The sequence below is a fragment of the Xyrauchen texanus genome, chromosome 1, assembly GCF_025860055.1.
Source record: "Xyrauchen texanus isolate HMW12.3.18 chromosome 1, RBS_HiC_50CHRs, whole genome shotgun sequence".
Taxonomy (NCBI): domain Eukaryota; kingdom Metazoa; phylum Chordata; class Actinopteri; order Cypriniformes; family Catostomidae; genus Xyrauchen; species Xyrauchen texanus.
The window spans coordinates 14,376,328-14,402,790 of record NC_068276.1 but is presented as its reverse complement, the minus strand read 5'-3'; the positions used below and the strand labels follow the sequence as shown (position 1 = coordinate 14,402,790).

Below are 26,463 nucleotides of genomic sequence, written 5' to 3'. Positions count from 1 at the left end.
TACTGTATTACTTAGGGGAGACCGGGTATGGTTGTAACACTTTTTGCTTCAGTAACTATAACTCACTGAATTTTGTAGCTAGAGTTCTCAAATTTTGATACAAAGTACCCACATACCGGGGTAGGTTGTAACACATGCTGGGGTAAGTTGTAACAATTACACAAAAGAAGCTAAAATGGATGCCACACTATGAAATGCTTCAAAAACAGGTTTATTGACATAAAATAACAACGTCTCACTCCCTCTCTGGAACAGACTGTCTGATTGTGTGTGTGTGTGTGTGTGTGTGTGTCTTCTTAATCAGAGTCACAGTGCTGACAAATGAATGCCGGTAACCCTGGAGTGCAGGTTTTGTAGGCCCAGAGACTGCATAGGGTGCCATGTACCTTTGCAGCTGATCTGACTGACTTGCCCTTCTTTGTGACCTCATCAGATGCTTTTTTTAAAAGACTGGCAGTCACACCTCTGTCTGTCTTTCTTTTCCACTGCCTAGCATTCTGTAAAAATATTAAAATCAATCAGTTGTATGATAGGGATGGTTGTAACACTTTTTCAAGAAGTGTTACAACCCACCCCACCCCTGTCAGTCACTGTTTAGCTAGCTGTATTAGCATACTGGTTTGAAATTAGCAGGGGAAAACTACATCACATGTTGCCTAAGAAACTACATTTTAATCTAATATAAGTCAAACTATTTTATCTGCAATAGTTTAGATAGTCTTGGTCAAAAAATTTACTTTTTTACCTCCAAATCATTTTTTCTCTATAAATTCAGAATGTGTCGGTTTCAGACTTGACAACCACCATGCGGTATCAGGGAGGAAGTAGGTAAATACTGAAATGATTACATGACTCCTATCTTATCCCTAAGTGGTAGAAATGGTGGTGTTACAACTCTCCCGTGTTACAACCATACCCGGTAAAAGGAAAGCGTCTCGGGTTATGACTATAACCCTTGTTCCCTGAGAAGGGAACGAGATACTGCGTCGTTGAAAACGACTCTTTGGGGAACGCTCCTTAGCGTGCGCCTCTGAAGTATGAATGAAACTATTCCAATCTTGATTGGTGTTGCGTCATGACGTAACATGTGACGGCATAACCGGATGCATAAAAGTGACGCCGGCACACACACACATTAGCTTTCGCTCTTCAGCAAGCGCTCTGTGTATATTGTTTGTCTTATTTGGTGTTGTTTGTCCTATTTAGAAGAATTATGGCCACCGAACAGTTCAAGAAGTGCGTGCACCCCTGCCCTCGTTTTATTACGGGTAGGGACACGCACGATTTGTGAAGCACTACCCCTGAGAGTGCTGCGCTCGGTTGGCGTGCTTTGATGAGCACGGTCAGGCTCGCGTTCCCCACGGTTCTGGTCCCGCGTCTGTTGAGGCAGCGCGGCGATTGAGATCGTGGGGTTCGCAGCGGGATCTTGCAGATGAGAATGAGACTGCTCCGGCACTTTCTCATTCTTCGTTTGAGGATCCTGAGCCTACTGTGAGTGGTGCAGAAGCCCGCGTCGCGGGCTGGTTCATGCCTGCACTCAATGGCGATTTTGCAGGCATACCAGGCCGATCTCCTGAAAGATTTAGACGAGGGGGAGGGGCCAACTCCCGAAGATATCGCGGAGTTGCGCAGAGCCGCAGATCTGTCTCTCCGGGCCACTAAAGAGACGGCCAGCGCTATTGGCCGCTCTATGGCAGCTATGGTGACCACGGAGAGGCATCTGTGGCTAAATTTGTCGGGAATAAAAGAAAAAGACAGAGCTTTTTTGCTTGATGCCCCGCTCTCGCCCTCTGGCCTGTTTGGCGACGCCGTTACATCGGTTGTCGACAGGTTTCAGGAGGTGAGAAAACAATCTGCGGCGTTCAAGCAGTTTCTCCCCCGTAAATCCAAGTCTAAATCAAGTAGGGTGGGGCAAACAGATCAGCCCCAGCCTTCAGTCAGCTCCTCGCACCGCGCAGAGCAAAAGGAGAGCGTTTCCTCTAGAGCCCCTCCTCCAGGAGCTTGGCAACAGAGGAAACGCTCCCAGCGGAAGCCCTCCAGCCAGGGGGCCGACCTGAGGGACGTCCTTAAGGCTAGGAGGGCTTCGGGGAAGAGGTCCTAACCGGGGTGGTAGAACCTCGGAGGGCTGCCCCCCCCGCTGCAGAGCAACCGAGGTTGTTCTCGCAGCGGAGCCCTCAGGAAATCGGTGTCGGTTTCCCGCCGTCTCTGACGCTTCGGGCCACACCAATTTCCAGCGAACGCGCACCATGCTGTTCGCGTCAAAAAATAAAAAACACACATCAATTGTGGTCACAAGAACTGTATCGACCAAATCCTGCCGGTATCCCGCTTCAGGAGGTCGAGAACAGTGCTCGAAGAACACCCGAGACCAGCCTCGAGAGGCTGGTTCCCTTAGTAGATTTTGTAGAGGCATGGAATCATCTTCCCAACATATCTCCATGGGTCCTGCATATAATAAAATCAGGGTACAGACTGCAGTTCGGGCACCGTCCCCCCAAATTCTCTGGGGTGGTGCAGACTACAGTGGTTCCCGAGCAGGCTCAGGTGATGGAACAAGAAGTGCAATCTCTGCTGCTGAAGGAGGCCATAGAACGTGTTCCTCATTCAGACAGGGAGTCCGGTTTTTACAGCCGGTACTTTATAGTTCCAAAAAAGGATGGGGGGTTGAGGCCGATTTTAGATCTCAGAGTTTTGAACCGGTCTCTGAGGAGGTTCAGGTTAAAAATGCTTACTATTCCTGTCATCGTGAGTCAGATCAGATCCGAGGACTGGTTTGTCACGATAGATCTAAAAGACGCCTATTTTCATGTATCCATCCTTCCATGTCACAGGAGGTTCCTGAGGTTCGCTTTCGGGGGCGAAGCTTACCAATATCGGGTTCTTTCGGCCTAGCACTATCTCCCCGCACATTCACCAAATGTATGGATGCAGTTCTTGCTCCACTGAGACTTCAGGGCATCCGTATACTGAATTATATCGACGATTGGCTCATTCTGGCCCAGTCTCGAGAAATGGCGGTTCGGCATCGAGATGTCGTTCTTGGCCACATTCGAAGTTTGGGGTTGAGACTCAACACAAAAAAGAGTGTTACAACCATCCCAGTGCACAACGTTTCTGGGCGTTGTGTGGAACTCGGTTACGATGCAGGCACGCATGTCTCCTGCACGTATCGAGTCCCTTATGGCGATGGGGTCCAGGTTAAAGCTAGGCCAGGCCATCACTGTAAAGCAATTTCAAAGACTGCTGGGCCTCATGGCAGCGGCATCCAACATTGTACCTTTGGGCCTTCTACACATGAGGCCCCTCCAGTGGTGGCTGAAAGCCAAGGAGTTTTCCCCCAAGGGGAATCCATTTCGTATAATCAGAGTAACGCGAAGGTGCCTTCGTTCTCTGCTAATATGGAAGAAACCTTGGTTCCTGTCCCAAGGGCCAGTGTTGGGAGCGTCATGTCGCCGGAAAACCGTTTCGACAGACGCCTCCCTCACTGGCTGGGGCGCGGTCATGGACGGCCGCTTTGCCAGGGGTCTGTGGCAGGACCATCATCATTCTTGGCACATAAGCTGTCTAGAGATGTTGGCTGTGTTCAGGGCTCTGAGGAGCTTCCTTCCAGACATCAAAGGTTACCATGTCCTAGTACGCTCGGACAATACATCAGTGGTAGCTTATCTGAACCGACAAGGAGGACTCAGATCGCGCCCTCTGTGCAGACTGGCGCATCAGATAATTTTTTGGTCCCAAGGGAAAAATATTGTCTATCAGAGCAATATATATTCCGGGGGTTCAGAATCAGGGAGCAGACATCCTGTCGAGGCAGGGGCTGAGGCCCGGGGAATGGAGACTTCATCCAGAGGTGGTGAAGTTGATGTGGGACAAATTTGAACCATCGAAAGTGGATCTATTCGCGTCTCGAGAGACGTCCCACTGTCCACTTTGGTTCTCCCTCTCACATCCAGCCCCACTGGGGTTGGACGCCATGGTACAGGCTTGGCCGAGGCTTCGCCTGTACGCATTTCCCCGATCGCTCTGCTCCGGGAGTCCTGGAAAGGGTCCGCCAAGAGGGCATCAGTCTTCTTCTGGTTGCCCCGATGTGGCCGGCCCGAGTATGGTTCTCAGACATAATTTCACTCCTGATAGCTCCACCATGGCAGATTCCTCTGAGGAGGGATCTGTTGTCTCAGGCAGGGGGCACAGTCTTCCACCCTCGTCCAGAGCTGTGGAAACTGTGGGTCTGGCCCCTGAGGGGGTTCAGTACCTAAATGCTGGTCTATCAGCGGGGTGGTTGAAACCATACTGAGCTCTAGGGCTCCGTCTACTAGGAGATTATATGGCCTCAAGTGGAATGTGTTCTCCACTTGGTGTAGAGAACATGAATTAGATCCAGTTAACTGCCCGGTGGCTTCAGTTCTGGAGTTTCTTCAAGATCGTTTCTCTGCAGGTCTCTCCCTTCCACACTTAAGGTGTACGTGGCTGCCATTTCGACGTTCCATGCACCACTGAGTGATGGGCCTCTGGGGAGACACCAGCTGGTCATTCGTTTTCTCCGTGGTACATGGAGGATGAGACCGGCAACCAGGTCCAGGGTTCCTGCCTGGGACCTGGCGGTGGTTCTCGAAGGGTTATCCCTGGCCCCCTTCGAACCCCTTCAGTCGGCTTCGCCCAAGGACCTGACGTTCAAGATGGCTTTTCTCTTAGCTATTACCTCTCTAAAGAGGGTGGGTGATCTTCAAGCCCTGGCAGTGACGCCAGCTTGCTTGGAGTTTGCCCCTGGCGAAGTTAAAGCCATTTTGCACCCGAGACCTGGCTATGTGCCTAAGGTGCCGTCTAACACGGCACGGTCTACGGTCCTGCAGGCATTTCATCCTCCACCTCATGTGTCGGCAGAAGAAGAGAGGCTCCATTTGCTCTGCCCTGTCAGAGCTTTGAGCGTTTACCTCGAGAGGTCCTCTTCTTGGAGGAGGTTGGACCAACTGTTAGTGTGTTTTGGGTCACCTAAGAAGGGGCTCCCTGCCTCGAAACAAACCATTAGTAATTGGATTGTTCAGGCTATTATCTCGGCCTACAAGGTGCGCAATTTGCCTTCACCTTTGGCCGTAAGGGCTCATTCAACTAGAGGCATGGCGTCCCCTAGGGCTCTCTTATCGGGAGTACCCCTCCAGGAGATCTGTGAGGCAGCCGGTTGGGCTACCCCGCACACTTTCATCAGGTTTTATAGTCTGCACCTCCCTAGTACGCCTGGCGCACGTGTGCTCTCGTCCTAGCTGAGTGCCTGAGTTCAGTTTCACCCTAGGGCAGGCCTTTTTTCGGTGCGTGGCCTAGTGGGCATTCGTTCCCCAAAGAGTCGTTTTCAACGACGCAGTGCGAGTTCCCTCGGAAGGGAACGTCTCGGTTATGACTATAACCCTTGTTCCCTGAGAAGGGAACGAGACACTGCGTCGTCCTGCCACGCCCCTCAAGGCCTGAGAGCGGCTTGCTTCATCGCTAGGCTAATGTGTGTGTGTGCCGGCATCACTTTTATGCATCCGGTTATGCCGTCACATGTTACGTCATGACGCAACACCAATCAAGATTGGAATAGTTTCATTCATACTTCAGAGGCGCACGCTAAGGAGCGTTCCCCAAAGAGTCGTTTTCAATGACGCAGTGCGAGTTCTTACAGTGAAAAACTGTAATTAGTTTTACAGAGTAAGAAAATAAATGTAACCATTAAACACATATGGTTTATTGCTGTAAAATTAACAATATACTGTATTAAAAAGGAAAACATTATTTTGTCCTGGGCAATTCCAGCATAATGGATTTGACATTGTGTTATTGATGTAACATATAAACTCTCAGAGAATGTATTTGTTACCAATATACTGAACGATCTGTTTATATTTTACTCAACTCTTGTTGATAGATTTTAAAAATTAGAATAATATCAGTGCATTAGTTTTCTATTTTTTTAAAAAGGAAATACACATGTGTAGTGGATGTTACAAAAAACTTTGTATGACTTCTTTAAAATAAAATGCACAAACCAGAATCAATAACAGGCTACCCAACAAATAAAGGGATGCCTCTTCACAAAACATAAAATAATAACTTTATTTTAATTTTCATGTGCCCATTCACAAGGATGAGGCTTATGTACTGTTATGGATGTGACAATCCTGAAAATGGCACTTATCTTACTATGGAAAATCATGCACTAAAAACAAATGTTGACATCTGTGCTATGGTAAAAACTTATTTTTTCGTTGTAAGGTTATAATGAAACCTCTTAACATGGCTTAAATACATACACATATTTGACACCCCTGTGCAGTGTGCATTTAAAAACCACAATTCAGGAGAAACATAATTTTAACATGTGTGATAAAAAATATTTTTCTGTGTAATGCTTTATAGAATGACGTCTATAAAATTGTAGCTATCCTTAAATTGTCTGCTTATGTCCACCTTGACATTTGTATATTTGATTTTGCTAATTGAAATATTGTTTTGCTGTAATTAACAGTGGTTTTACATTTTTTAGGGTGTGTAAAACAAAATTTCTGAAATGCAATGCTCTATTTTGTCTCTGCCCTCTCAGGCATTTGTTTTAAGGTTAGAAAATAATTTGAAAGATAACCGTTAAGCATCAGCCAATCATGATAAACATTGCGCCTTGCCGCCAGTGGGCAAAGAATTTGATTGGCTGAATACTCATTGGCGCTGAGCGTCAGCGTTTTGCTTTCCCGCATTTCGGCATTATTTGGCCAGTGGCGAACGATTGTTGTGAAGCACTGACGGAGCAGAACTACAAATTAGCGAACTTATTCTGTAAAATTTATGTGTCTGGCACATTGGTAAGTTGGATTAAACAGTGTGTGGTTTTAAACACGAGTAGCGTGTACCCTGTTTTAACAACACATAAACATGTCCGCGCATGTAACGTTAAAGTCAGACTTGCAAGCTCTAACGTTAACGTTGTATAGTCCAGCCCGAGATGTGAAACAGCATTTAGGTGTTTAGAACAACAGTAGAGTGTGTGTTTGTTCGCGCAGTTACAATGTTTAGCTGTTTTTTCTGTGGAATATCAGTGCAAACCCTTAGGGAACACGTTTTACATGTCAAACGTCATCGTAATGAACCACGATGCGTGTTCAAGTGCGGCGCCACAGATTGCCACGAAACGTTTCGTTCATATGGGGCATTTAAGGCTCATTTTTACCGTAAACATAACATAGATTCACATGTTGACACTACAAATGCCCTTACGATGTTTACGTGTAATATTTCTATGTGCCAGCGCCAGTGTCGCGATGTCAAATCACTAACAGCTCACTTAAAGGAACATATAGCCGAAGGACGTGTTGTGACATGTCCGGTAACAGGATGCGACCATACGTTCACTAATAGGTCGTCGTTTACATCCCACATGTCCAGGAAACACAGACAGTGTTCCGTGAACAGTATAAGTGATCTTTATAAGGAGACAGTTTCTCAGTCTCTCGAAACTGAACCTTTAGTTACAGGCCCTACAGAGAGATTTAGCGAGACTAATGAGGGTGAAGTTCAAGAAAATTTCAATGACCTGTTTCTCAGAAATATTTGTCTTTTCTACTTGAAATTACATGGGCAGTTCCTTCTGCCAGCATCAACTATACAAAATATTGTTGAAGAGATGCAGAGCAGACATGAACTAGGACAGACATTTACTTTGAATAAATTGAGTGCATTTCTGAAAAGTGATTTAGAGTTAACAGATGAGGACATTGGTAGAATATGTGATATTGTGAAAAAATCTGACTTATTCACCATTAGTCATGAAGGACCAATGAGAACCATTTTTCAAGAACAAAGGCTTTCAACGAGATGTTCAGATACACAGAACCAGTAAAGTTGTATTTAGGAAGAGATGAAACAAGGTCACAGAGGTTTGCCTACTATGTTCCATTGAAAGACACTTTGAGATGTTTATTGGAGTCTGACTTATGGCGGAATTGTGCTGCACAGGATACATGCTTACCGTGCACAGATGTGCTTTGTGATGTCAGTGATGGTCAGGTATTCAAAAACAATGAGTTCTTTTCTCAAAACCCATCATGTCTCAAACTAATTCTATATCAAGATTCTTTTGAGGTGGTGAACCCATTAGGTTCAGCAAAAAGCAAGCACAAAATACTAGCTGTATATCTGTCTCTGGCTAATTTACCACCTCATATAAGATCAAGTACAGACCACATGTCACTTGTAATGCTGTGTCGAGAAAAGACTTCAAACACTTTGGACATGACAAAGTTTTCTCAAGGCTAATTGCAGACTTAAAAGACCTGGAAGACAATGGAATAACCGTGGCAGAGGAAAATGTTAAAGGGACTGTTTTGTGCATTGCAGGGGACAATTTGGGGTCTCATAATATCGGTGGATTCACAGAAAATTTTAGTTTTTCTGAATATTTCTGCAGATATTGCCAGATATCACGAAGAGATTTTCAAACGGATCCAAATGCTTGTGGGCCTCAGCGCACTCCTGAAAACTACAATTCTGCTGTGGAGATTTTACAGTCTGAGGGACAACAAAACGTTGAAGGTATAACATCTGAGTCAATTTTTAATTCATTGAATTACTTTCACGTTTGCGTGCCTGGCCTGCCACCTTGTTTAGGCCATGACATTTTTGAGGGTATCCTTTCCTATGATTTAGCTCTTTACCTGAAGTACTTCATCAAGCAGAAAAAGTGGTTCACTTATTCAATTCTGAATAGACGCATTAAGCAATTTAAATACAGTGCCTCTGATGCATTGAGTAAGCCATGTGCAGTGAACTCAAATGGTTTAAAGCTTTCTGGTCATGCTATTCAGAACTGGAATTTTCTTAGACTTCTTCCTGTGATCATGTGTGACAAGGTGAAAGAGCCCATGGATGATGTTTGGCAGTTGACCCTTCAGCTAAAAGACATTGTGGAGATGGTTTGTGCACAGAAAATTTCATTGCCAGAGGTCGCATAACTTGACGTTCTTATCCAAGAATATCTTGCTTCTAGATTCTCTCTTTTTCCAGGACATAGACTAAAGCCTAAGCATCACTACTTGCGACACTACCCTGCACTGATTTTAAAGTTTGGTCCTTTGATCAGATTGTGGATCGATGCTTTGAGAGTAAGCACAGTTACTTTAAAAGATGTGCTAGGAACTTAAAGAATTTCAAAAACCTGTGCTTCACTCTCTCTGAAAGACATCAAATGTACCAGGCCTATCTGTCAGAAGGGTCAATGTGTGATCTAACTTTGAGGGTAAAAAACAGCCCTCCATTTTACCCAGAGCTGTATAGTGATTCTGTTAAAGATGCATTGAGGCAGTTTGAATTTACAGAGAACAATACCAAAGTCTCAGCAGAAGTAATGTACAGAGGTACGTTATACAAAAAGGCCAGTTCCTTGTGACAAATAATATGGACTCAATAGAGTTTGGAGAACTTGCACTTATTCTCATAAAAGATCAAGTTGTTCATTTTCTGCTGAGAATGTATGTAGCAGAGTTAATTCCTGCATACCATTTGCATGAATTGAAAAATCAGACTGAAATAATGCATTGTGTGAAAATCAATGACCTGGCAGATTTCTATCCTTTAACATCCTATATGATGAATGAAAAACGGGTAATTCCATTAAAGCACAGTGTGATGTCACACTGAACATAATTGTTGATCTGTATTTTCTCAATTTTGGGTTTATTTACGTGAATTATTATTATTAATATTATTATTTTAATAATTATTAAATTATTATTTTTTCAGAAATGGGTGATTCGGAGCTAAACATTTCAAACATCAGCAATGCCATTGATGCTGTATTACCTGACCTCCCAATCGCAACTATAAAATCTCTTGAGGAGACCATAAAGTCACTGGAGTGGAGACCCCAGAAGATTTCAGATTTCTCAAGGAATCAGATCTGGCAGCTGTACTGAGGCCCATTCAAGCCAGGAAATTTATTTCTGTTCTAAAGGAGACCAGTAAGTCCATGTTTTTGTTTCCGTTACAAAAAGTTTAATTTCCAAATGAAAATTATCTTATTTACTCACTCTCAGATTGTTCCAAATGTGTATACATTTCTTTGTTCTGCTAAACACAAAGGAAGATATTTAGAAGAATGTCAGTAACCAAGCAGATATCGTCCCCCATTTACTGCCATAGGAGGAAAAAATACTGTTAGAGTCAATGGGGGACGATATATGTTTGGTTACTGACATTCTTCCAAATATCTTCCTTTGTGTTTAGCAGAACAAAGAAATGTATACACGTTTGGAACAATCTTGGGGTGAGTAAAGGATGACAGAATTTTAATTTCTGGGTGAACTATCCTTTTAATGGTCAGACATATTTATTACTTTTGTTATTAAAAGTAGCAATAACTTTATTACTTTTTGTTATTTGTTCTATTTAATACAATGTATTTACTGTTTATTTTAACAGTGAGGCAAAAAAAATTACAGTTAAAGTAACTGTTCAACTGTAAAAACAAAAAGTTTGTAATTTACTTAATATCTTGTCATTCTAAATGAACACCTGGTTTGGAATAACAATAGGGCAATAAATGGTTATGTTTTTTATTTTGGTTGAACTATTCCTGGTCTTACTAAGTACGTACTTATGACTTTTTTACAGCAGAAATTTCTGAAACCCCAAAGCAACCAGTCTGTTCATCTCCAGGATCTTTTCTGTCTCAGAGTTCTTCATACTCATCTCCCAGCACCTCCCCTTCTAGTGTGAACTGGGTTGACAGCTTTGAAGTCCCATGGAATAAGTTTCCTGAGGAATTAATGCAGGCACTTGAGACACAGAAAAGGCCAAGTTCTCGGTTGCGTAGGGAAATGGTGAGGATTGTTGTTGCGGAAATGATGAAAGTCTGTGCTTGTCCAAGTAGGAAGAATTTAACGGAGGTCGCCAAAAGGATGGTTGCCAAATATCCTAAGTCTTTGCAAGATGTGATTGAAGAGAGTGTGATTGGTCCTGGATACTACTCTTTGGTCAAACAATTTCAAGCCAGGTTTGAAAATGCAAGACGGACCAGCACACCAAAAATAAAGAAGCGCATTCATGATACATAGGAATGTGACACTGAGGAAGTTCCACCTGAAAAAAGGGCTGCAGTCCAAGATACATATGGCTGCACCAATTGGGAAGTTAGATTTATGCCCCTCAGTGAAACTGCTGAGAGTCTGCAGTTGTAAAAAGAGAAGATGAGGAGTCTGTCACAAACAACTGACTGGAATGAAGAGGAAGTGAAGGTCCTCATGAAATCTACATACTACAGTCAACGAAAAGATATCAACAAAGGAACAGACATGAAAACCCTCACTGAGGAGTGGCCATTTTTGTTTCAGGAAAGTGGAATGGAAGTGCACTTTAAAGATCTCACAGGGATACCACTTAAAGAGACCTTCCTGAACAGCATCGACCGAAAAGGAAGCAGGCTGTTGAACTTCATGAAGAATGTTTGTGCAACCAAGAACAAGCGTGTCTTACAGACTGTCACAAAACTTCAAGTTTTGAGAGGACAGACAAATGGTTGCTCAGAGGATGTAAAAGACATGATTCTTCTACTTCTCTCCTATTTTGATGAGAAAGAGGAGCTCCTCCTTCATTATGTAGAAGAGACAAGCCTTGCAAAGGATGTTGAGTTGGAAAATCTGCCTGTGACGCCTTGCATTATTGTGTGTGGTAAGTTTAAATTTTCTTCATATACAGTAGCACCCTCAAAGCTTGAATGCTTAAATGTTTATCTATAAAGTTGAGTTGATATATTTAACATACTACTTGCGGTGTATGTTTTTAATTGGTACTGCCCAGATCAAACTGTACTACATAATAGAGGTTTTTACATATATTCTACAACACAGACTAATAACTCGGTTTACAAAAATAATCCAGTTTAAAAGTTTAGATACCCTAGATGCTTAATATGTATGATCATTTCTGTGTTTTGTGATTATTGTTCACAAGTGTCTCGTTTATTCTGAGACAAAATTTCTGAAAATTCACACAAAATTCAAGCAGTTTGAAATGTTCTGCATATTTTGCCTTAAAATAATGTGGACATTTAAGAATGGTAATAGTTTTGAATGTCCTTATAATTGTCCTTAACTATTAACCATTTGGGGTATCTAAACATTTGAACTAGGTTATTTTAGTAAATTGAGTTAGTAATCTGTTGTAGAATGTGTAAAAATCTACTATGTGAAATAGTTTAGGAGGGCAGTACTAGATAAACTGCAATTTGTATGATAATCATAAAACACAATTACCCTGCTACATGTACATAACTTCATTTCATTGAAATGTATCCACAGGACCCTCCTGCTGTGCTGCTGTTCGATTCATGCTCAGTGTGGACCGCCAGATTGCGAATGATGACATCACTACATTCATCACCGCTGTCTGCCTAATGTTTGGCAGTTATTACTGTTTCAACATTCACTACCCATCTGAACTGGCGTCAGTGCTTGAATTTTTGCAAAGGTATGTAAAGACACCTAAGAGGGGAGGTTCACTTTACATGTGGCTTCATTTTCAGATTTTCAATGTTTTCTTTTCAAGGTGTTTTTTCGTCATCAATCCCGAAAAGGGCACAAAGGTTGCGGAAAAGAAGAACAAAAAGCGAGTCCCAGTGAACCCAAGAGTCTTCACCTTAATCTCTGACCTTTCTGATCATGAGTGGCGAGAGACTTTGTAAAGGTGGCCTGCAAATGGTTTCCAAGTTTAAACTATTAAAGGACAATTCCGGCGCAAAATGAACCTAGGGTGTAATATCACATTGGTACCGATTTGACCGTTCTCTGGGATTTGTTTTCTTGATAATCGAATGTAAAGAGTTTTATCTCTAAAAACTGTTTAGCTTATAACGCTAATATATGGGGCATCGTGTACGTACAAATAAATCGCTAGTTAATACCACTAACAAGACTCAAAATAGCCCCACACTAACACTGTAGCAGAATGAGGGTCCCTACATGCAAACCCAAGCATTGAGAACTTTGTAAGTGTACAGACAGTTTAATAAGAAGATATTTTATAAAGAAGGCAGGAGCCATCTTTGGAAAACAGTCGAACCACGAACGCCGTGCTAAGTGAGCGGTTCGACTGATTGAGACTGTTTTCCAAAGATGGCTCCTGCCCTCTTTATAAAATATCTTCTTATTAAACTGTCTGTACACTTACAAAGTTCTCAATGCTTGGGTTTGCATGTAGGGACCCTCATTCTGCTACAGTGTTAGTGTGGGGCTATTTTGAGTCTTGTTAGTGGTATTAACTAGCGATTTATTTGTACTTACACGATGCCCCATATACTAGCGTTATAAGCTAAACAGTTTTTAGAGATAAAACTCTTTACATTCGATTATCATGAAAACAAATCCCAGAGAACGGTCGACTCGGTACCAATGTGATGTTACACCCTAGGTTCATTTTGCGCCGGAATTGTCCATTAACATTGAAATGTATACTATGCATTTGTTGTGCCTTGTTCTGCTTTAGTAGTTATTGTAAATGTTTAACTTAACCTTTACCTATCTTCCCAAGCTCAGTTTAAAGTGGCAGTTATGTAGCAGAAATGTTTTAAACTGAGTTTTAAATGAGTAGTCTTGACTGAGTGATCCTAAGACTGATCTTAAGCCATTTTATACTTCTGTTAAGAAGACATGACAAGAACCTAAAAAACTGTTATGTTGTTTTAAATGCCTGACAGTCTTTATTAAAAAATACTTGGGACCACACTGATCTTTAAGTCTTAAATGGATTTTGATGGGTTTTATGATTTGATTTAGGTTTGTATATTCATCAATTAGTATAAAATTACTCTTAATAGTTTCTTAAGGGTAAAATCTGAATGTTTAGCAATGTAACTTCTATTTCTTCTAGCTCCCAGCTAGTGTGATTAAAATAATGCTTTCGAAAGAATTGCTGAATGAATTCACTTATATTCAATTTATTTATAATAAACAGTTCAACAGCATTTACATATTAAGGCTCGGTTTCACAGACAAGGCTTAGCTTAAGCTAGGACTATGCCTTAGTTAAATTAAGATATTTAATTTGCTTTTATTAAAATGCCTTAGATAAAAACATTACTGGTGAGCATCTTGAGACAAAATAATGACAATAACATTTTAAGATGTATCAGGGCAGTTTATTTTCATTAAGACAGCTCAAATCTTCGTTTTAGTCTTAAGCCTTGTTTGTGAAACTGGGCTTTAATGTTTTTCCGTAGTTTAAATAGTTTCCTGTCTGCTTTGTGAAATAATTAAAGGTTGTAACCGTAACTTACAACACAAACTTCTAAATTAAACAGTTCTGAGCTGTAAAAAAGATGGTCATGAACCGTAAATATTACAACGTAAACCTTTTAAATAAGACTGTTCTGAGCTGTAAAAAAGATGGTCATGAACCGTAAATATTACAACGTAAACCTTTAAATAAGACTGTTCTGAGCTGTAAAAAAGATGGTCATGAACCGTAAATATTACAACGTAAACCTTTAAATAAGACGGTTCTGAGCTGTAAAAAAGATGGTCATGAACCGTAAATATTACAACGTAAACCTTTAAATAAGACGGTTCTGAGCTGTAAAAAAGATGGTCATGAACCGTAAATATTACAACGTAAACCTTTAAATAAGACGGTTCTGAGCTGTAAAAAAGATGGTCATGAACCGTAAATATTACAACGTAAACCTTTAAATAAGACGGTTCTGAGCTGTAAAAAAGATGGTCATGAACCGTAAATATTACAACGTAAACCTTTAAATAAGACTGTTCTGAGCTGTAAATATGACAGGTATAAACTGTTTTTATAGCAACATAAATATGTTAATTAGACAGTTATAAACCGTAAAATATACAGTACAGTGGGTGCAATCCCGTAAAACCAATAACGTTGCTACCGTATTTTTGACGGTAAAGTTCTGGCAACCACAGCTGCCGGTTTTTTACCGTAAAAATTACGGTTTATTTTTTACAGTGTAGTTGGATTTAATAGAACCTTGAATGTAAGAAGGTGTGCGCGATTATCAAATGTATATATTTGATCGATGGCGCAGTCACTTAGAAACATGACCCAGCCTATCATTTTGCAGTTTAAAGGTTAAGTCTTAATAATCATATAATTCCCCACGGTGTAGGACTGTAGATCTGGACCGGTGGCAGTCATAATGAGACTTGTATTTTATTGCTCCCCTACTAATGGGGAAACATATGTCGTAAATTTCGCTGCTCCCCAGCTGCGCGTCCAACATCAATCCCGACTAAATCCAGGCTAATTTGGAGATTTGAAACGAAATTTGGTGGGTCGTTAAACTGCACAAATTTGACGATAAACGCCTGAGGGCTACTTTTGTCGTAACGCGCTTAGAAATAAATTCGTATTTAAATAAATAAAAATAAATGTGTGTGTGTGAAACACTTACTCATTCTTTATTTATATATATAAAGAATGAGCAAGTGTTTCACACACACACACATTTATTTTTATTTATTTATATACGAATTTATATATAGGCCTATATATATATAGCCTATTATTATTTTTTATAATAATTATATATATATATATATATATATATATATATATATATATATATATATATATATATATATATATATATAATTATAATTATTATATAAAAATTCACATTTAAGAATAATAGTAAAGTCATCAAAACTATGGAATAACATAAATGGAAATATGGGAATTATGTTGTTACAAAAGAAAATCCAAAATAAATCAAAACTGGGTTATATTTTAGCATCTTCGAAGTAGTCGAATTCTTTGCCTACAATTTACTTGAGGAATCACCCTGGGATGCTTTTTAAACAGTATTAAAGAAGTTCCCATCTATGTTGGGCACTATGTTGCTTTTCTTTATTATTTGGTCCAAGTCATAATTAATTTTTTTATTATTATTTACATTTACATTTTTGTTTTATAATGAAATAAATTAATATGGTGGCACAATTATATTTTTCTCTACTTAACTAATTTCAAACATTTAATCATACGCCTTGAGATCAAAATATTTTTAAGATCGTGATAATAATTTCAGTCACGTGTTTCAAAACTTTTTACCGGTAGTGTGTGTATACTGTGTAGGCTATAGCCCTATAGCTACACGAAATATGCAGCTACATTTAATAATAATAATAATAATAATAATGATAAATAATTATCGAAGCATTTATCATGTGTCAGAACGTTTCTACTCAACAAGAGACAATTGCATAAACATCAGATGTTATTTGTGCAGATGTCAGACGGACATTACGTGTGTTTTGTGCCTAAAGCGGCTTCAAGCAAGCAGGGAAAATCTTTAAATGAAATTACATCTGTCATTCTTCGTGCTTTAGCTGTTTCGGCACAGTCCACTGTGGAAGTTGGCAACTATTCCCCGCATTATCTAACCCGAGCTGCAATTATTTGTTAACAACTCAAGCAGAAATAAACATCTCCTCCCCCATCAGCGTTCAATTTCCTTGTGCGCGACATCGGAGGTAAAATGTCATTTGCTCGCTTGTAGAATTTAAATAGCGACATAAATTCTGCGCAAAAATGTACTTTGAAAATTATTCGCTAATACTACAAATAACCTCATGGGCTTCAATTTTACCACTGCAATTCATCTCTGCACTCCATAATTGAAACTTTCATGAGTTTTGTGTCTGTTAGTTTCTTAAATAAAATAAAATAAAATAAAGTGCAATTAAGGCTTTGTTGGACAATAAATTGAGCGCACAAAAAAGTAAAAGTTGTCAAAACAATCATAAATACATATAACAATTCGCTAATACTCCATATATACTCATGGGCTTCTATTTCTATTTCTATTTGTTTATTTTTTACAAAAGTGCAATTAAGGCTTTGTTGTTTCAGTTATGGAGTGCATAAATGAATTGCAGTTTTAAATCAAATAGAAGCCCATGAGATTATCTGAACAACAAATTGAGCCGCAAAAGAAGAAGAATAAAATAAAGACAATCATAAGACGCATATAAGAAGTCTGTGTAAAAGTTATTAGAAGTTGTGAACAGAAATGCACTTACTGTTTTGCATCATGGAGGCCACTCCAGATTCCCACGTGGGTTGGTTATGGTATTCTATTAATAAGAAATGAAATAAATAGGGTTACTTTTACAATCCATTGCAGTTTTGCAACAATTTCGGCGTTGTGTTTACGGTTGGTGCATCTCAAAATCATGCTGTTGATTGTCTAACCGATAACGGGGTCAACAAACAAATGTACATGGGAACAATCCTTTCTATGGGAATTTCAGCTTTCAACTTGCCTGGAAACAGAGTTGAATGTCCGCTTAATACAATTTAGCCTTCATTTGCGACTATTTAGAGCATTCCTAGGATAGAGCAAAAGAGTGGTATTAGTACTTTCTTCTTTGCTTGTGAATTGACTCAGTCCTGCGCTAAATATAAAAGTCTAATGGAAGTCCATTGAAAACGTGAATGTTTAAAGTTAATGAATGTAATACATGACGCGGCCTTGCAGTTTTGCACCTGTCAGTTGTTTCAAATGTAGTTAGTTGCACAGAAAACCTCTTGATGAGTAAGTAAACACAATGTCGGTTTTGGACAGAAGAAGAGTAGCCTACACGCCTCGATCTCTTGGTGGTCTGTAAAAATATTTTCAACCGGTCGCCTTCCTCTTTAGATCTTCTCGTCAAAAGTGTACAGTGACACACGCTGTCTACTTCGCATCAGTGCTCTGAAAAGTGAGAACGGGAGGGGGTGAAAGAATCCTAACAAAGCCTGCTGGAGCTAACAATGCGCCTCTTTTTACCTTCTATTCCCAAACCCAGCGAGCACAACTCGGCCTCTGCAACTAGCAACACAACCTCCCACTAAACGTACCAATACTTGCCCGAATACAAAGAGCCGAAGGCACCCTGCCCCCCAAACGACCGTCCACACACCCACAGCCACCACTGTCACTTTCCTGACAGACATGACCCCGGTGCCCGAACCCCGATGTGTTTTTCTGTTTGTATGGTTCTGGGGAATAGAAAAGTAATTTCGTGTTATAAATATCTGGAGGTGATTGTGTAACGGGTGTGGGTTGTTAGGGGTTGTAAAAGGATGCAACAGCCCAGTAGGGTGCTCAATTGGGAAAAAACAATTGCAATAAAGGATCTATTCAGTGACATTGCTAAAAAGGGGCCCAGGGAAGGAAAGTCTTTCGTTTCATTTTCTCCCCCGACGCTGGAATAACAAAACTAGTGCGTCTGTTTCCATTCGTTTTCTTCCCAGGATCGAAGAACTAGTGGCGACTGAAAGCGTTCTAAGCTTTACATTTAAACTGAATTCAAAAAGTCTTTTAAACTTTTAAACTTGAATTTAAAAGTGTTCTAAACTTGTTTTAAATTCGCCACAACGAGAACCATACGAATAGCCTGTTTGCATATTACAGGTTAAAATATTTATTTGACATTTTATCTTATTATTATTATTATTATTGTTATTTCTATTTTAATAGCGGAACAAAGATATTACCAGCTATTAATTATAAAATAAAATATAAATGTGATTTTAATTGGTTTATAAAATGTTCTCACGATATTGGAACATGAATATTTATAAGTGGCATTCCTCTAAAATAAATAAAAAATATTAATAATAATTCTCGCCAGATTTTCAAAAGACTGCAAAATTAGCCTCTGCGCTAATGATATTAAGATTAAGCCTCTTAATCTCTTTCACAGTAAAATGTTAACTGGTATGCTCTCTCTCTCTCCCTCTCTCTCTCTCTCTCGCTCTCTCTCTCTCTCTCTCTCTCTCTCTCTCTCTGTGTGTGTGTGTTTGTGTGTGTGAGTACATTGAGACTCTGCGTGTTCCCGTTAATGATTTATCTAACATGGTGTATAAGCGCTTGTTGTTGTTTATGAGGTTTACCAGGATCTAATCTGCATTTCTTTAGTTTGTGTAACCCTTAACTACAATTGCTTTAATTAAACATGCTTATTCAGGAAACGGTGTTCTCCATAAACAACAGGCATGCATCTGTATCTATACAAAGGAGCAGTGGGAAGGTTCCTAATCATCTTATACAGCTATCGATGGGAAAAGCTTTTGTCTTTTGGGGCTACATTTATTTAACCAATGATTATGGTGAATTGAGCGTCCTTGAAACTAATGCTACTGAAAACATGACTAACGCGCGTGTGGCTATTTTGTTCTGTTAAACAACTTACGGGAAAGTAGGCCTGAAATGGATGCTAATAAAAGCAGGAATAATTTGTTTATATATATATATTATATTATTATATATATATATATATATTTTTTTTTAATGAATACAATCATAATGCATTAATCATAATATTATTTAAATAATTACCTCTGGCAGTATTATGATGTTCGCCATATATCAGATATAAAATGCAACATAAATAGCCCATGCATGCGAGTTATTTACAATTATCTTAATTTTGCGCGCAATAAAAAAAAAGTATACCATGTGAAGAATAACAAACACGCAGGCCTTTATGAAAGTAAGGCAAGTCTTTAAGAAGGCACCCGACTGATGAATCAAACTGACACCTTTCCTCAACGGGTCAGTGGATTCCCGTGCACCGTAAAATAAAAAAAATAAAAAAAAACTGTTCGGGCCTAATGTGACTCACTAACTCTTCCCTGTCTACTATCCACAAACCCCAACAGTTTTCTGCATGAAACAGCAGACAAATGAAGCCCATCCAAATCCAAACGACGCATAATGCAGCTCCATTTAGCCATAATGTGGATTGCAAACTCTTAACAGGACTGCCACTTATTTTGCTTTTTTTTTTTACTTGGCAAACAACATAAAAAAATAAATATTAATAATTATAAGAGAGGTATTTATTTTGTTTCCCTTTATTAAACATAATCTAGACAGTTGTGATGGCGCGCTCCACTGAAATAAAGCGAGGTCGTACATTAACAACTTATTTTTAGCTTTCAGATTAAACAAGATCTCTCACCTTTTTGAGGCATTCTGCTCCACCGCCTGAGCCCTTCCAAGAGAAGTAGTGAAACGGCGTACAAAACAACAGATCTCCAATAGTTCTTCTCCAAATCTATAGTTTTCCAGCAGCGTTCTTCTATTTGAAAGGGAATTCCCTGGTAAAGAGACACAGATTGACAGTAAACGGAGATGTCAGGACTGCGCAGGGACTGAGAGTGTGTGTGCTTGCTCGTTAGTGTGTGAGTGAATGACTGAATGAGCGAGAGAGGGAGTGAGAAAGTGAAGGCGCATGTGAGAGAGGGAGAGTGTCGTAGAGAGACGCAGTTGAACACACCTATACTGATTGCTGATAGTAGTCTTGTGTTAGACAGTCTGTTCCTGGTTGCATCTATACTTGCCCATTAGAGAAGCACCTACCCTCTGTCATGACAGAAAACAGGCCGCTTTTTAACTAACTAATCAGTCCACACATGCAAATGCTGAGCGCCCCCTTTCAAACACACTCGATATTACTTTTATGATGCTATTGGATTGCTTCAGTCTGTTTCTGTTGGATGCGCTGCCTAAATCTCACTGCCTTACAGCAAATTAATTAGGGTTATAAATTGATTGGGTTTCCTCTCATAAACATTTGTGTTTTACTCTCTTTTATCAGATTACACATTGTAATTCAAGTGATACACTTTAAAGCATTTGCCTAAAATTATGGCAAGAAGGCTAATCCAACCCGATCTCATGAAAATTCGTACATAATTTACGAGTTGGCTATTTCCATGTTGTTGGCATAAACTCATAGGGCTTCATCACTTGCTAATTCCCGGATGTCTAATGCAGAAGCAATCGCGAGTTTCGCACCATCAGGGGTTAAGGACATACTTATTAATATTATGCCCTTATCCAAACCCCTTATCTAAATTTAACCAATCAATGGAGTGTGTAAACATGATAGGAAGCTGTTTTGTGTGGCAGAAGCAAGCAATTATTGTGGAAACCATGTCCAGTGACATCATTGGCTGTAGTGAAAGTCGTAGGAATTCAAACGAGTGCAGTCGGGACCATATCATACGAATTAGCCACATTTAGAAAAGTCCTACGAATCCTGATGATTTCGCCTTGAGAGTGTGTTGGCTAATCAGGTCACACTTTATATTACACTCTAAAATGTTTTGGGTTATTTCGACAGTCCTGGGTAGTTTTAGTAAGTAACTGCTGAGTTGGCTGGTTGTACTGACAGACTGTGTATATCAACATATATCAACATGCAAGTATAATGAAAATTACAAAGAAACTGCATGCAATTATTGAATGTGAAATTATTATGTCAAGCTACTTCTACACATAAACACATGGGTGCTGTCAAAAACCGCTATTAATTAGGCCTATGTTTACATGCAACATGGCCACTGTAATGTAAACCTTTATCTCAACTTTACTTACACAGCCTGTTTGCACCACAATAGAGTGTTCAGATGTGAAATCAAACGACAATCTGCATGCATCTTCTACCGAATTTTCGTGTGCAATTGTTTGCTGCGTGTTGCTTTTAAGTGCTGAGAGATCTGGCCCTCCATGACACTGATAGAAGAAAGCAACCTGTTGACAGCAGCTGTGATTCAAAAGAAGAGAATCTGTTTGCTCTTTGCACTATGTTTGCTTACAAGTGGCCCCCGGTGCAACTTTCTAAAACAAACCAAACACTCCCCACGTGCTTTTGTTGACACTCAATTTCCCCCTAATTTCACGTTGACTAATTCTAAGTCGCAAATGAGGACCAGGATGACGACACAACTGTGCACATCCCTGTAGGCCAACTAGCCGGTTCTTTGTATTTCTAACAATGGTGGTGTGCAACTTTAGGGTGCAAATATAAAATAGCTGAATAGCCACAGACCCATAATGCCTGCAAAATATGTTTAGATTTAACAATATAACAATATATCTATCTATCTATCTATCTATCGATATATCGATATATCTATCTAATAATGAAGTTACGGTTGTATTGCGTTCACTTTTCCTCACATATGATGAAAAGTCAATTGATTCGAGGAGTGTCCCTGAGAGCATAGCGTCCCTGCACTGTCACAAAGGAGAAAAACGACACCATCGATGAGTAAAAAGGAGTCTCAGAGGAATTGGGTAATGAGCAACACTGTCCCGGTGGGCCTTGCAGAGTTTCTCTCTTACTCCAGAAAATGTTTCAACAAATTAGCAAATCTCATCCATGTTTGACTGTTGATTTCTTCTTTACATAACTTGTAAATCCTCAAAGTATTAATGGATGTGGTCTAATAGAGGGGGCATCACCCTCCAGGCCATGCAAACACGCCACATCACATGAACCCTGGAGATAGCAATTTTACACGCAAAGCAATTAGCCCAATTGGGATTAGTAACTGCTAATGCCAAATTGTGAAACGTAATCCCTTATATTGTCGCTGTTTCGCTCTTGGGCAATGTTGTCCCTGAGTCTCCATTAGAAAGCTTAAATAAAAGTACGTCTACAAGAGGAGGGAATGAAACTGACAGATGAACACCAGGAAAAGATTGAATCAGTGTTAAAGAGAAAATCACAAAGGGGTTTTCAGGTAGCTTTAACATTTCGATTATTCTCTAATATCAGGGCATGAGATGCAGCTACATAAGTGTGACGTTGACTATCGGCCCGTTGAAGCGAACTGATGAAATATATATATATATATATATATATATATACACGTATATATAGCTATTTTATTAAATGTATTGTTATTTTTTCATCATAACATTTTATAAACAAAATGTAAAGACTATAACATATTGGGAGCATCATTTTGTAATTTCTACATGTTCTCACTTAGGCTACTGAATCGTGATAATTTGCATTGGTAAAAAAAAAAAAAAAATGTCTTAAAGAAGACGATTGAAAAAATCGATTTGTAATTTACTTTGAAGTCATTTATCTTGTCTTATTTTATCTGTCATATACTTCTGCACAGGGGAAGCCAAATGCGCACAACATCCTGTGAGATCATAGGAAATTGCCAACTCGTAAATTATGTACGAATTTTCATTAGCTCGGATTGGGGAAAGCCCAATAATAAACTGTGGCACAATTCTTGTCATATAATGACAATTCACCAAAATTGCCACTTGAAATGCAGGTGTATGTCTACTTTTGAAATAACCAGAATAAAGATAATAAATTAGATAATTGGCCATAATTATATCAAATAGTAATTTAGATGAAAACATTAAGAATTAATTAAGTAGCCTACTATAAAGAAGCCTAAATTATAAAGAAGATGAAGAAGAAAAAACAGCATAAACATGACACTCTCGTCCAAATCCCTGAAATATCTTTAAATAACAACCAATATTTAGTAAATGTAATTAATGTATGGAGCATTTTAAACATGTTGCTAATTCGCAGATTAATGTATTTCATAATCTGTTGATAGGCGTTTTTTCTTTCTTTTTATTATTTAATGCATCAACGATCTGTTTCATTTCATGTTATTTTGTTGTTCATAATTCATGGTGTATGAGAGCTGTTTCAAATTAAGCATATAATTAAAAAAAAAAAACACTAAACAACATTATTTTCAATTAATGCTGGACAGACTGCTCCAGTTCTTTTTGGATAACAATCAACGATGACAATCTTAGTGAAAATGATTCACATATATTTCATGTATGTATGCTGCATTTGTAAGTATTACTGATGTGACAGAATATTTTTTTTATAATAACTTACCTGCAGATTTCTGACTTGCGAATAAAATCCTCCCGATGAAAGTCCTTACGATAGACTTTCACTCAGAAACACGCTTGAATGAATTAAAACGATCTCACGAGTCCAGTTTTTGTCACGTTTGAACCCCTTCCAGATTGGAAATGTCGCCGAGAATGGGAAAAAAAAAATCCTGTAATCCTCACTCACGTTAAACTTTCTCGTAATATCAGCATCGGCTCATCGCTGATTGGGCAGTTGATGCGTGACGTCACATTGGAAAATAGTTCTCACAAGCATGCATGCGACACTTCAGGGGAACTCCATGCACTCATGTTAGCCTGTGTCTTCTAGACCTGATATGATTAGTGCCCCATTTTTCAAACGAGAAATTAGGAACCTTGTCCTCCTGAGACACAGCAAGTCATTTTCGTCCACTGTTGTGGACATTCATTCTTGTTAATAGCCGCATGAGACCATCATACAAGCAACTGTTTTAAATCCCAATATATAAAACAGGAGGACATCCAGGGCTTTTGAGTGGCACAAAATATTAGCGCGTGGCCAAATTCGATAATATTAACATGATATAACAATTATGTAATGTGGTAACAAATATTAATATAACGAAATAATATAATATACCATTATAAAATGTGTAAAAAAAAATGCATTGTTAAAGTCCTTATAATATGTGTGAAACACTATAAACCTATATGTAAAACAATATTTATTTATTTTATAATATATATATATATATATATATATATATATATATATATATATATATATATATATATATATATATATATAGAGAGAGAGAGGGAGAGATGGAGAGAGAGGTAAACTCCATTAATGCATCTGCAAAAGTCTTATTTTTAAACTGGCCGGAAATGTCAGACACTGTTATTGTGAATCTATCTTTTTGATTCCAGGTTGCCATTAGTCTGTTAAGCAAATATTGTCCAAGGCCTCACGAAGATTTTATTTACCATCTTCATTCAGGTGGAAAATCAAATGGTTAACAGCACGTTCAGGTAAAGTGTTTGTTTCCACTTAGTGGGATGTGTGATGCATTCTTCTGTTTTTACCTCTCTCTCTCTGTTATTCATTTATTTATTATTATATTTATTAATCCTTGTGGCTATAGGGCAATTTCTGGGCTATTTTTTGACAATGTAGCCTACTCTAAATTGCGATTGCGTATTAAACCTAGACTCTTTGGTCACATCCACGATGCGTGCCTTGGGATGCCGTTGTTCTTAAGACTGCACGCAAATGCGCAACAGTTTCATGGTGCGTCTCTCAGGAAATGAATGGCTTGTGTTGGTTCTTCAGAAGTTATGGAGCAGGTATGGAGCGCAAGAGCATTATTCAGGCTTTTGTTTGACGTAACCACAATTAAGAGGCACAGAAACCGTGCAACGCTGCAGGGTTCTCCAGGTGATCGCTGGAAACTGCACGGCTTATCATGCTGTCAATAAAAGAAGACGCTGTGCAGAGGCCGGGCCAGGTGCCTCCGTTCCCTGTTTCACAACGCGCCGCTCTCAAAAACCCGACCAGGCGTGAAGGAAAATCTGTTCAGCCGGCCTCTCTCTCTCTCTCTCTCTCTCTCTCTCTCTCTCTCTCTCTCTCTCTCTCTCGTTTATGCTTTTTTAAATTATCATTATTAGACATTTGTTTTAATAAAATATTCTAATGTGTATAGTTTTCATATATATATATATACAAAATTAATCACGATTACTGATTTTAATCTATTGACACACCTTTATGCTGTCTTGGATAGTGGGGGAATATGCACTATTTAGCATTTCAGGCAATGGGTGCTCGCTCTGCTACAGTAGATTTGGGCTAACTTCTCTAATGGCCTTAACTCTCTATCCATGCAGAAGAAGCACATGATCTTGTCATGAATCTTTTGTTGACCGCCGCTGACTCTGCGTGTAGGCCTACAACTAAATCAGGACCCACTGCGCCTCCAGATATCATTTTGGAATGGATTAAAAACATTGTGAACATTTTCAGGATGGAGATTCAAAGCTGTGATCAGGTAAACATCAGTGACAGTTGAGTTGACATGAAGACGAAGAAGTAAGTAATAAGATGTCACTCATATAGGCTATCCTTTCCGCACCTTTGGAATTGTAATGCAGATTCATTTATTTTGCATGCCCGAATTAACATTTTGGAGAAAAAAAAAGTGTCTGTTCAAAAGCCAAATGTGCTTAAAACAAATGTGTCCACAAACCATAGATGTTATTAGTCACCTGTTATTAATTGTGTGATTGTCATATCATATATTCACCTTCGGGTCCCAGATTTCTTTTTCATTCTGATTAGGCTACTATATAATGTGTAGTCTATTATGTATTTCATTTGTGAACAAATGTGTGAATCTCTCTCCCCCTCTTTAATTTAACAGAGACATTTGCTGAATTCCCTCAGGCGGATCGGAATCAACTAGACAACAAAGCCCTGCATGTTACAAATTCACTTTACCTCAGTGTGACAAGAGTAGACCTACGACCCACAATCTGAAAACACATCCAGAATCAAGATCCATCTCCAGCTTCATTTAGCGCCAAAGCTGATAACGATCGTTATATTGCGATTGAAAATCTTTAATAATTATGAATAGGCTCAAAAGTAGCCTATTTAGCCACTTGGTTTGATAGGCTACATTGTCATGTAACGTAATCACATACATTTTTTTTGTGTCAAAGCACTTCAGGCAACTGTAGTTCAAGGATGACTTGTGACCTCTGTTGCCTATAGATTC

The 26,463-nt window shown here is 39.3% G+C and overlaps 2 protein-coding genes across 3 annotated transcripts in view; one reads left to right on the top strand and one right to left on the bottom strand.

Annotated features, from left to right (window-relative positions):
* Positions 1–20,207, bottom strand: part of LOC127621322 (paired box protein Pax-6-like) — a 31,697-nt gene extending 11,490 nt beyond the window's left edge. For both annotated transcript variants that reach the window (XM_052094915.1, XM_052094988.1), the window contains exons 1-2: positions 19,986–20,207; positions 17,058–17,111 (exon numbers count right to left, since the gene is read on the bottom strand). In XM_052094915.1, coding sequence (XP_051950875.1) covers positions 17,058–17,111; positions 19,986–19,998 — 67 coding nt within the window. In that variant the 5' untranslated portion in view covers positions 19,999–20,207. The remainder of the gene's footprint in view (positions 1–17,057; positions 17,112–19,985) is intronic.
* On the top strand, positions 6,712–12,784 carry LOC127621614 (uncharacterized). Its single transcript, XM_052095322.1, has 6 exons — positions 6,712–6,830; positions 8,432–8,556; positions 9,763–9,980; positions 10,633–11,688; positions 12,318–12,486; positions 12,565–12,784. The coding sequence occupies exons 4-6, from the start codon at positions 11,208–11,210 to the stop codon at positions 12,698–12,700; spliced, it is 786 nt and encodes a 261-aa protein (XP_051951282.1). The 5' UTR covers positions 6,712–6,830; positions 8,432–8,556; positions 9,763–9,980; positions 10,633–11,207; the 3' UTR covers positions 12,701–12,784.
* Positions 20,208–26,463: the final 6,256 nt, after the last annotated feature.